The 12,800-nt window shown below is 45.7% G+C and overlaps 1 protein-coding gene across 1 annotated transcript in view; it reads right to left on the bottom strand.

The window, feature by feature from the left end:
- Positions 1 to 12,800, bottom strand: part of GABBR2 (gamma-aminobutyric acid type B receptor subunit 2) — a 348,681-nt gene that overhangs the window by 93,177 nt on the left and 242,704 nt on the right. Inside the window, exon 8 of the mRNA XM_027039527.2 lies at positions 6,559 to 6,619. Within this exon, the coding sequence (XP_026895328.1) occupies positions 6,559 to 6,619 (61 nt within the window). The remainder of the gene's footprint in view (positions 1 to 6,558; positions 6,620 to 12,800) is intronic.

The following is a 12,800-nucleotide window of genomic DNA, read 5'->3' as shown; positions in this document are numbered from 1 at the left end:
GAGGCATTTAAGTAGAGGTAATGCTGCAAAAGAGAGTCAGGGCTCCCTTCAACATGGAGAGTCTATAGCTCAATGAAACACAAGGTCTGTTAATAATTCTGTCTTCCAGGCTACCTTTCTTGGGCTCTCTGAAAGGTAAGCCTGCATCACGAAGGCTGGGCAGTGTCAGAATCAGGCTCCCAGCGTCAAGGAGCCCACATACACGTGTGTCCTTCCATTCCTGCTGACCCACAGCCCCGCACCGTATCCTGCAGGTTAGTGGACTATGTCTCCATCTTAATTATACCAAGGCGAGCGGCAGTCCAACCAACTGGCCTTTCCAGACCCACGGCTGGGTGAAGGGAGCTACGACACACTCCTTGATACTAAAAACCAGCCTTGAGCATCTCAAACAAGGGCCAGACTAGCTCTGAAAGTTTTCTAGTAGGTTCTGGGAAATCAGTTTCCCACTTTTATTGGCCTGGCTCTCTGCCCGAGAAATCACGAAGCCCCTGGGAGGCAGGGACCGTATCTTATTCAACTTGGCTTCCCTCAGAGGACTTGGTAAAGCGCCTGGCAGGTGCTCAGGAAATGCGCACTGCATAGAACCGTATCTCTTACCCCAAAGACCTAAAGGTAATTAATGGCTGCCAGCGGGGAGGACGAGCCCACATTTCACTAGGTACCTTCCAAATGACATTTATGCCATTGGTGTGATGCAAGACCCCAGCCCTTCAAATCAGGTGCCGAAACATAAAAGTCCAAAGTCTGAGCCCTTTATGTTGCACAGAAGCCGTGTGAAACTCAAGCACATCGTCATTTGCTGTGACTCTGACAAACAGGCCTAATGAAGGCAGGGCTGGCGAGTGGAGCACACAGATGCTCAGAGCTGCCGAAGAGCACAAACAAGGCTCTAATCATGGCTTCACTCGACTTCCTCCCCTGCTGCAAACTCCCAACTGTGTTTAGACTTCAGCAGGAACATGGATTCTTTCTTCTCTTGAGAGAAAAAAGAGGCCAATTCCCTGGCATTCATCCTCCTCTCCACGTGGTTTCATGAAAGTCAGCGACAGCGTAGGGGAGGGTGAGTGAATGTGGAACTGAAAGGAGTCCGGGCCTTGGCCCCCCACTCCACCCAAGATGTGCGGCCAACAGGACGCTAACTCCTGCTCTGACCACAGGTGGGTCACTCAGAACAGCGCCCGAGGCAAGAGTAAGAGGGCATGGAATTTACTGGAGAGGTGATCCTAGGGCACCTTGAAGGGGTGTGGGGGAGGTGAGACAGGGAAGGGAAGGGAGCCAGTAAAGGGGCATTAATGAGCAGGTTTTTGGGTGGGCAGCTGAGGCAAAATCCCACTGGGGACCCCCAGAGACAGAGCAGAACATACCTTGCAGTTTCCCCACCCAAGAGGGAAGGCTACTGAGAGGTTTATCCTCTGCTTCTCTCTCCTCCTTGGTACAAGGCTGTCCCTGGAAGGGCTAACTCCCTGGACATCTGGCCTTCTCCTTGCACAGGGTGAGGGGTTCAGGTGCCTTTAATGAGCTATTTCTTTGGAAATAATGGATGCTCTGGGAGTATGGATGTGTCACTGATGGCATCCACCATCTACACTCTACGATTGTCCTGTTGACAGTTAAAAGCTCTGGGAACCCTTGAAAACGAAGTAAATGGAGAGATCATTCGTAGCGATCTGAAGCCTCTCCTGGATTAAAAATGCCTCCGTCTCAAGGGAGGCCATGAATCTAACCCTGGCACGTTATTTTAGAACAGTTCTGCTTATCCAGCATTCCTAACTTTACAAAAGAGGCAGTTTCTCCAGGCTGATGCAACAATGGCCACCATCTTGAATTAGCTTTGGTTCACTCTGCTGTCAAGGCTAATTGCTGTTTGCGAGACAAGTCACTGCAAACCACAAGTAAATGAAGATGTTCTTAAACTTCCACAAGTCCTATCACCAGCTAATCCAGTGAGCATTACCAAGAGCTGGCCAGAAGCCAGGCACTGCGTCGGGAATGTGACTAGCTTCCCAGCTCTTGAGAATTTATAGAGCAAGATCTCATGCGGCCCTTTCCCCACTCCAACTGGGCAAGGGCTGGCATTAGTGCCATCCCATTTTCCAGAGGATTAAGTTAAGGCCCAGGGAGACAAAGTGACTTGCCCAGGGTTACACTGCTGCTAAGTTTCAGAGCAAGGACTTGAATCCAGGTCTTTTGCTCCCAGATTAATTCAATAAACTTGTACTGGAGGCCTACCAAATTCCAGGCATTTGTCCTACCAACTTTACAGCTTTGGAATCAGAAAGTGCAGGAGGACGGTTTATTGACTCCCCTTTTAGTCTTCTCTCCAAAGCTGCCTCCCATTTCCAACTCACTCGTGTTTTAGTTTTGCAAACACAGAGCCTCCTACAAAATGCTTCCTTTATGGTAGGTACAAGAGTCTGGAAGGCACCAGGAGCTCTGCACAAACAAGGAGCTGAAAGAGCATCTCGTGAGGTCTTCAGAGGAAGGGTGGGATGGGCCATCTTACAAGATCAGGTTAGTGGGCTTTGAGACAGCCTGAGTGTGAGTCTCGAAGCAGCCCCTGCAAAGAGAGGCCCCACTGCTGGGCATGGCTGTCTGACCCAAGCTCTGAAGTAAGCCCTGTTGTTCACAAGGCAGGAGTAAGGGAGAGTAAGGGAGAGAGAAGCAGACAGGGAGAGAGTCAGCGTGAAGGACACGGCAGAAAAAACATGGTGGTCCCATTTAGAAGCCTTTTTGAAAGGCCAGTGGCGATATAAGAGTGGGTAATCCAGGATAAGGGGCAGGCCCATCCTATGGCTAAATCCTGGAAAGTCCTAGAAAACATTGTGTGGACCAGCCCAGGGAAGCATGGGGCCAGAGACTAGAAGGAATGACCTCACCATGGGATGGATCTGCCCCAGCCAAGTCACTTCCCGGGTCTGGGCCTCAGTTTCCCAGATGATAACCAGGCACCCTTCAGGTGGTCAGCCTATTCAATAATGCAATGCCCCTCCATCCAGGCAGACAGTGCACCTCTGAGACCCTTTACATTTGGAAAATGAACTCTTGTGCTGACAAGAACATGCCCCCAGCATTCTAGTGGCTCATTTCAGCCCCCAAATAACAGAATCTCTCTGTCAACAGGATCTATGTTTTAAAAACATATAACAGGGGTGTTTGGGTGGCTCAGTCAGTTGAGCATCTGACTTTGGCTCAGGTCATGGTCTCGTGGTTCATGAGCTCAAGCCCCACATCAGGCTTGCTGCTGTCAGCCTGTCAGAGCAGAGTCCGCTTCGGATCCTCTGTCACCCTTCTCTCTGCCCCTCCCCTGCTTGTGTTCTCCCAAAAATAAGTAAATATTTAAAAAAAAAAACCCCATACAGAATGCAAACTGGTGCAGCTGCTCTGGAAAACAGTGTGGAGGTTCCTTGAAAAATTAAAAATAGATCTACCCTATGACCCAGCAATAGCACTGCTAGGAATTTACCCAAGGGATGCAGGAGTGCTGATGCATAGGGGCATGTGTACCCCCAGTGTTTATAGCAGTGCTTTCAACAATAGCCAAATTATGGAAAGAGCCTAAATGTCCATCCACTGATAAATGGATAAAGAAGATGTGGTTTATATATTCAACGGAATACTACTTGGCAATGAGAAAGAATGAAATCTGGCCATTTGCAGCAACGTGGATGGAACTGGGGGGTATTATGCTAAGTGAAATAAGTCAGTCAGAGAAGGACAGATATCATATGTTTTCACTCATATGTGGATCTTGAGAAACTTACCAGAAGACCATGGAGGAGGGGAAGGAGGAAAAGAATAGTTACAAACAGAGAGGGAGGCAAACCATAAAAGACTCTTAAATATAGAGAACAAACAGGGTTGTTGGGGGTGGGGGAGAAGGGAAAATGGGAGATGGGCATTGAGGAGGGCACTTGTTGGGACGAGCACTGGGTGTTGTATGGAAGCCAATTTGACAATAAATTATATGAGAAAAAACCTGTATAAACAGGAGTCTCTGCAGGCCCAGCTCTGACGTTCAATAAAAACTGGACACAGGGGCACCTGGGTGGCTCAGTCGGTTAAGCATCCAACTTTGGCTCAGGTCATGATCTCACAGTTTGTGGGTTCGAGCCCCACGTCGGGTTCTGTGCTAACAGCTCAGAGCCTGGAACCTCCTCCATATTTTGTGTCTCCCTCTCTCTCTGCCCCTCCTCTGCTCATGTTCTCTCTCTCTCAAAAATAAATAAAACATTAAACAAATTAAAAAAAACTGGACACAAATGTGAAGGGAAAACAGGCAGAGGTGGGCATGTGAGCACAAGGCGGGGGGAGCTGAGGTCCAGTCTCAGCTCTGCCACTAACTGGCTTGTGTCCCTGGGCAGAACACCTCCCTCCCCTGGGCCTCAGTTTCCCATTTACACCATGAGGTAGTGGAGTGGGATCATCTCTAAGACCCTTCCCTGTCTGACATCCTACATATGGCTAAGTGTGGGGAGAAGCTATAAAGGGCAGGCAGATGGAAAGGCACCTGGGGGGGTTTCAACACACCAAGAAAATCTGGATTTGCCCCAGAAAAGTGTCATAATTTTTGACACAGTGCTAATCATAATTGCTACTACTTGCTGAGCAAGAAATACTTGCACATATTTCTATGTGTTATCTCATTGAGTTCTTCCCATATTCCAAGAAGGTAAATAGGATTATATTCCTATTTTACGGAGGAGAACTCCACACAGGTGAAGTCACTTGCCTGATGTGCTATATGGACTTGAGCTAAGGTGGGTCAGACCCACCTCTGAACTTCTGTTTGCTCCTCTGCTTTCCTTACAAATGCCTAAAACTAGTCACTGGGGTTGGTGTCTTATCCTAACATATGAAAAAAAAAAAAGGCAATAAAATTGGCACGCACTTGTAGCTGTGATCAGCCAATCAATATTTTATAAAATATTCTCCCAGAATGATATAATTTGAGAACTGGAAATGTGACAAGAGAATTTAGTTACAATCACTCAAAAAAAGAAAAAAAAAAGGAAGTATCTTTGCCAAGATGCTTACTTGGTTCAACCAATGAAGAAGCAAGACTAACAAATGGGAAAATAATTGCATTTGCCGAAAATTACATCTTTTGTGCATGCCAGGGAGCTGACATGCGTTTCAATTACCTGCCATCAGAAGACGAATGGGTGAGTCTACAAGATTGAATTACGGAGCCATAGTACCAAACACCTCTCCTCATTGATCTCAATCCGGTGGGATTTGTCTGAATGAACCTGAATAACTCGATTTCACTTTTTGCTTTCCCTTGGATGACTTTGGGATCTGACGCAGAAGGCACTGCTCTTGTTTCTGGATTTTCCAGAAACATCCAGATGCTAAAAAAAAACTGCGGTAAAGAACAGTGCATCTAGTGGTTTTGGATAACAAACCTGCTGATGACTGACGGAGGTGTCTACCTGGAGGAAAGCCCAGTCCCACTCCCACAGATGCCCTGTACTCTCTGACAAGCCCCAACCCCTCTCGGGGCCTCCACTTCCACCTTACATGAGGAACGTGGTCTGGAAGGTTTCTGAACCCCTTTGAACACGGACAACAGAAAAATCCAAAAAATGACCTAGTTTCTTAAAAAAAATGACCTATAACAAGCACGTGGGGGGTGATTATGGGTTAAAAGAGATATCAACCAGATGCAACGAGTGGACCTTGTGTGGATTCCCCCACACACTGTAAAGGCCTTTTGGAGAAAATCAGAGAATCCACATAGACTAGAAGTGTCTAAGATTCAACTAAGAATCATTGTCAGGGGTGCCTGGGTGACTCAGTCGGTTAAGTGTCTGATTCTTGATTTCAGCTCAGGTCACGATCTCACGGTTAGTGAGATCAAGCCGAGTCTGGCTGACAGTGTGGAACCTGTTTGGGATTCTCTCTCTCCTCTCTCTGCTCCTCCCCCTGCTCCTGTGCTCCCTCTCTTTCTCTCTCAAAATGGATAAACTTAAAAAAAAATCTTTGTCAAATGTTTTAGGTGGGATAATAGTATCGTGGTTATGTTCTGAAAGGTCCTTATCTACTGGGAATGCATACTGCAGTATTTATAGATTGAAATGAGATAATGTCTGGGAGCTGTTTTAAACATTACAGAAAAAAAAAGGGTGAGGTGGGTGAGTAAAGATAAAGCAAGATTAGCAAAATGCGGATGATGGTTGAAGCCAGGTGATGGGTACACAGGGTTTATTATGCAATTCTCTCAAATTTAGGGTCTGCTTGAAAATTTCTAAAATCAAAAAAACAATGCAAGCTTTCTCAGAATACTGGAGCGGGCTTAACCCCCACTCTCTATACTTTCACGAGCCTCTCAGAGTCATGTGGGAAGACTGAATAGCCTGAGAAGTCATGCAGTTGAGAAAAATATTCTAAATAAGTTGAAACTAATGTTTTCACAGAGAAGTGTTTTCTACTGACTCTACTCTCTCTTATCTGGAACATCATACTTTCATTTCTTTTGATGTATTTTATTGCAGAAACACAACATCCCCATATAAGAACTCATCAACTAGAAAGAATAAGCATCAAAAAGCCTACCTTGAAATTGAGTAAATTTAATGGTCCCCATCCTCTCCCCATTCCGGAACACAACTTGACCCTAAAAACAAAACAAACGAAAATAAAAGAGAAATGCCATATTAGCTCAGACACTATGGATCTCAGCTGAAATTCATAAATCGTACAATGTGACTATTAATATTGAAAAAAATAGGTTCCCGCTAGACTGCAGAGGCAAAATTAAACTAATTGTTTTAAAACCGGTTGTGACTTTATCTGGTTCATCTGAAGAGCACAAAATCAATAATGAAAACAACACACGTGAATTAAAGCTGAGATATGCATCATCGTTATTATCATGATTATCCATTAAACACCCATGTGTCCTGTTATCCTGGGACAAGGTCTTCCGGGGTGCTGGAAAGATGGAGGCGGAGATGAGGCCCTTGGAGCCTGGCCCCGACTCTGCGCCTGTGCCCTACCCATTAAGGCGACTCTGCTCAGACTGTTTGGCGTGAGGACCAGAAGGGGGCTGGAGGTTGGTTCGTATTTCTTATTAAGGATAGAGAATGTTTTTGTAAGTTCTTCCTGAGGGGTGACATCAGCCCCAATTATAAATGGGCTATGGGGCAGCACAAAATTAAGCTTCTTGAGCCAGTGAGACCTGCCTTGTGTCACAGGCAGCTGAGCATCCCTCATTAGGGACCCCGGGGGCTACACACAGCATCATCTGCTGTATTTGCCTTGCTGGCTGATACCGGGCTTCCATATGCTGGGCTAAATAAATCAGGGACATGAAGAGTGGGTGAGGTCTCTCCTTGGCCAAGACCCATGACCCATCAAAATTCAGTAACCATGCAGGAAATCGACACATTCTATCAATGAATCTTTTTGACAAGCTTGAATGGAAAGGGGGATGATCCTCATTTTACAGACCAAGAAACTGAGACCAAGAGAGGTTATGCACTCTATATTAGGTTCACTGTAAGTGAGGCTGCTGGGAGTCAGATCCGAGTTTGATTTTAATGCCCACGCCATTTCACTACAGCATGTTGCTCCTATTCCAGAAATAAATTCTTTCCTATCTTTCCATTAACATGCAATTAGAAAAAGAAATCATTTAAAAAATTTTTTTAATGTGTATTTATTTTTGACAGAGAGAGAGAGAGAGAGAGAGAGAGAGAGAGACAGAGCATAAGCGGGGGAGGGGCAGAGAGAGAGTGAGACACAGAATCCAAAGCAGGCTCCAGGCTCCGAGCTGTCAGCATAGAGCCCGACGCAGGGCTCAAACTCACAGACCGCAACATCATGACCTGAGCCGAAGTTGGACGCTCAACCGACTGAGCCACCCAGGCACCCCAGAAAAAGAAATTGTTTTAAAGAGACACTGCTTTACTCTCACTATGCTCTTGCTTCATCAAGTAATAGCACAGACAATACTTTGGTTTCCACTCAATTCTCGGGAGAAAGCACCAAAAAGGATCTTCCTTTGGTGGAAACCCAAAGTCTGAGGCCCTGCGGCTTTTGCAACAAAGAGAATCACTCAACCTGTTCTCAGAACGAGAAACACCTTCTAAGGCCACTTTGACACCTTTTTGAAATCCTGTAGACAGCTGAAAGTAGTATCATTTTGAAACTAATGCCAACTGAATTCCATATTCAGGTGATGGCAAGTAATTCCCTGAAGTGTGAAAACATTTCAGCGTAAGGTGAGACAGGAGCTGTGATTTTATTTCTAGGGATGATTGAAGAGCACAGAACATCTTCTGAAAGGATCACTTTTATGCAAATAGACCACTTTGCACAGCTGGGAAAGATGCAAACATTGTGGACAAGAGGACATTTCGTGTTTTGATAAAGGTGGAGATCTAACTTACCCATCTCCTGCCAAGCTTTGAAGAACTCCAAACACTTGTAGGTATAAAATGTGGACAAATTTTGCAGAATCTTTTTTAAAAAATTGTATTTAAATTCTAGTTAGTTAACATACAGTGCAATATTGGTTTCAGGAGTAGAATTCAGTGATTCATCACTTACATACAACACTCAGTGCTCATCCCAACAAAGGCCCTCCTTAATATCCATCCTCCATCTAGCCCATCCCCCACCCACCTCCCTCTATCAACCCTCTATCATTAAAAGTCTCTCATGGTTTCTCTCTCTCTCTTTTTCTTTTTCCCCCCCTTCCCATATATTCAACTGTTTTGTTTCTTAAATTTCGGGGCACCTGGGTGGCTTAGTTGGTTGAGTGTCCAACTTCTGCTCAGATCATGATCTCACATTTTGTGAGTTTGAGCCTGCATCGGGCTCTCTGCTGTCAGCACAGAGCCCACTTCAAATCCTCTGTCTCCCTCTCTCTGCCCTTGTTCCATTGGTGTGCTTGCTCTCTCTCTCAAAAATAAATAAACCTAGGGGTGACTAGGTGGCTCAGTTGGTTTAGTGTCTGACTTCGGCTCAGGTCATGCTCTCACAGCTTGTGGGTTCGAGCTCCACGTCAGGCTCTGTGCTGACAGCTCAGAGCCTGGAGCCTGCTTCAGATTCTGTGTCTCCTCTGACCCTCCCCTGCTGGCACTCTGTCTCTCTCTCTCTCTCAAAAATAAACAAATATTAAAAAAATTTTTAAAAATAAACATAAAAAATTATTTAAAAATCCACATATGAGGGAAACCATAGTGGTATTTGTCTTTTTCTGACAAATACCATGTCATATACACATATACATTTGTATATATACATGTATGTATACATACATACATACATACATACATATATATCTTCTTTATTCCTTTATCAGTCAATGGACATTGGGCTCTCTCCATAGTTTGGCTATTGTTGATAATGCTGCTATAAACATCAGGGTGCTTGTACCATTCAAATCTGTATTTCTGTATCCTTTGGGTAAATAACTAGCAGTGCAATTGCTGGATTGTATGGTAGCTCTATTTTTAACTTTTTGAGGAACCTGCATACTGTTCTCCAGAGTGGCTGCACCAGTTTGCATTCCCACCAACAGTGCAGGAGGGTTCCCCTTTCTCCATTCTCGCCAACTTGTTTTTCTTGTGTTGCTAATTTCAGCCATTCTGACAGGTGTGAGGTGGTATCTCATCGTGGTTTTGATTTGTATTTCCCTGATGATGAGTGATGTTGAGCATCTTTTCATGTGTCTGTTAGCCATCTGGCTGTCTCTTTGGAAAAGTGTCTATTCATGTCTTCTGCTCATTTCTTAATGGATTATTTGTTTTTTGGGTGTTGAGTTTGATAAGTTCTTTATAGATTTTGGATACTAACCCTTTATCAGCTATGTCATTTGCTAGTATCTTCTCCCATTCCATTGGTTGTTTTTTAGTTTTGTTGATTGTTTCCTTCGTTGTACAGAAGCTTTTTATCTTGATGAAGTCCCAATAGTTCATGTTCACTTTTGTTCTCTTTGCCTTCAGCCATGTGTCCAGTAAGAAGATGCTGTGGCCGAGATCAAAGAGGTTACTGCCTGCTTTCTCCTCTAGGATTTTGATGGCTTCCTGTCTCACATTTAGGTCTTTCATCCATTTTGCATTTATTTTTGTGTATGGTGTAAGAAAGTGGTCCAGGTTCATTTTTCTGCATGTAGCCATTCAATTTTTCCAACACATTTGTTGAAGAGACTGTCTTTTTTTCCATTGGATATTCTTTCTTGCTTTGTTGAAGACTAGTGGACCATATAGGAGTTGTGGGTCCATTTCTGGGTTTTCTATTCTGTTCCATTGATCCATGTGTCTGTTTTTGTGCCAGTACTATACAGTCTTGATGACTTACAGCTTTTAATATAGCTGCAGAATCTTTATTAGTTAAATGAAAAAGTATATACTGAAATGGTCTTCAAAACTTGGACAGAATGACACTCGATTGGAGTATGAGGTAGGGATGAGAACCTCCCTTTACTTTGTAAACAAAACTAATTACTCCATCTTTGAAGTAAGAGCTGTCACATTTTAGTTTTTTCACAACAACTATTTTTACTAACAGTAGCTCCTCCTTCTGTCTCAGGTAATGCAATGGAAGGAGGCCAGTGTCCAAGTATCACAAACCTGGACAGTGCCCCCTCGGACAAATTCCTGAGCATGGAGCTATGGACCTAGCACAGCTTCTGACCTACAGCAGGTGCTCAGTAAATGGCAGTAGTAATTCTTATTGAAAGATGTTTAATAGCAGAGAGCTTTAATAAAAAAGGTTTAAAGTACCAGGAAGCTTTCCAACCCATAGGCAAGGATTTTCCATAGCATATGATTCCATCTGTCAAAGGGATAAACTGTTGGATCTGGGTCCAAGGTGTCCTCACCTCTCAGAAACATCAGCCCCCAAGTGACTGAGTTCTCCAACCACATGAGCCAATGGGTGGTGTAGAACACACAGATACATAACGGGCTATTTAGAGGGTCTGTGCAGAGAAGAAGCCAGGAAGCTCCATGAAGCCCCCTTCTGAGGAAGATGTGCCATCCGATTCTTTCCTGAAGGAGTTACCATGGCACATGTTGGGTCTGACCACTAAAGCCAGTTGTGTTATCCTGCCCATGGCTGATGGGGGCAGGGGGCACTATCCCAGCCAAGTCAATGTCAATAAGACACAAGGACACATGGACACAAGGAAGCCCACACACCAATCAGGTGATTTTCACGAAATTCTGCCCAATAGGTGTCTTTCCACAAATGTTTGCCTATTCTGGGCCAGGTTCTTAGCTTCTAGGTGCTGATTCCTATCCTTGGAGAGATTTATATTTGATTAGGAGAGACAAATAAAACAAGTTTGCCACTAAATGAACAAGATGACTTTAGTTAGTGAAGAGCGCCATGAAGAAAATAAGAGGAAGTGGCTGGGCGAGGGCAGAGGTCTATTGCACAGTCAGGAAAGACCTCACTGAAGAGCTTCTAGAAGAGCTGAAGGCTGCAAGACAAGAGGGAGATGCTCCAGGGGAAGGGCAGAATCAGGGCACGAACAGAAAGGGCCAGGGTGGGGGAGCACAGCGAGGGAGCGGGTAGGTAGGCAGGGCCAGGTCACATCCGACCTGGAGGCCACGGAAGGCTCTGGAGGGGATTTTAAGCACAGGGAAGAGCCCCGGGTGTGGGGAGGCTTAGCAAAGCTGTACTGTGATCTGATGTAAGGGTTGAGCAGATCGATCTGGCAGCTGGATAGAGAATGGATGGTAGTATGGAAACAAGGACACAGAGAAACTTGGGCTCTGGCAGCCGGTCATCGCGGTGTGTGGTGACAGTGGCTCAGGCTAGCATGAGGACCCGATTCTCTCTCTTGCCAGCTCAGAGTGTACCACCAGGGTGGCTGGACATTGTGGCCTGAACAGTAGTGGACTCCCACGTGCCTTCTGTCCGGGTCGACACTGCAGAGTACTGTCCTAGTGCCCCCTTGGGAAGAAGGCACTCATTTCCCCAGCTGTCAGGCATCTTGGCTGCTGCTGAGTTGCCTAGCACCCCAATGGAGCTGTGCCAATGGCAGTCATGCCCCCTCCCCGGGGGGCAGCCGGCATCCAATGGTCAATGTGAAGGGACACAGTTCTACCCCCTTCATCAATTCTGGGCAACTGTGAAGGAGCATGGGATCCAGAAGCCCCCATGGGATGGCTGAGGTCATGGTTACAGCTGATCAATTTCAACTTGTCTCTTTGCCCAATCCTGCTTCACTTCCTCCCTCCCAGGTTTGGGCCTGATCAACTTCCTGTATGCAGATCTTTGTCTCAGAATCTGTTTCCTGGGCAACCCGACCTAAGACACCTGCCACCAAAGGTCATGGGGACTATGTCTTTCTTGCATCCTGAAGGAGCCTGCATGAGAAGACGGTGGGAACAGAGGCGATGGGTTCTGAGTAAAGCCCTTGCTTCAGCCTCACTGTGGCCTGGCATTTCAGCCAGGAGGCTGGGCTGGCTTTGCCTTTCTTAAAGCCCAGCTTGAGCAGGGATTTGTCTTGCTCTTCTCCCCACACACATATTCTTTATGTCTATATAAACGCCATGACTCTCTTGAAGCTTTCGTCGTGTGTGATCCCAAGGCTATAACTGAGGATCATCACGTGCACTCGAGACCAGTTCCTGTGACGTGCTGCATTCCAAAGCAATGGAGTTGGGTAGCTCTGGCTGGCATGGTGGCCGAGTTCTGTCTGGTGGCTCACAGTCTATATCCTCCTCTGTGCTGCAGGGACCCAAAGTCCGAAACCACATTCCCCACCATCTCCTGCCAGCTGGTTTCCATTTAGGTTCTGCTAATGAGAGGCATTCACGAGAGATTAGAAAGTATGC

This window comes from Acinonyx jubatus, chromosome D4 (assembly GCF_027475565.1).
Source record: "Acinonyx jubatus isolate Ajub_Pintada_27869175 chromosome D4, VMU_Ajub_asm_v1.0, whole genome shotgun sequence".
NCBI lineage: Eukaryota > Metazoa > Chordata > Mammalia > Carnivora > Felidae > Acinonyx > Acinonyx jubatus.
The sequence above is the reverse complement of the archived record's forward strand: the minus strand, read 5'-3'. Positions and strand labels throughout refer to the sequence as shown.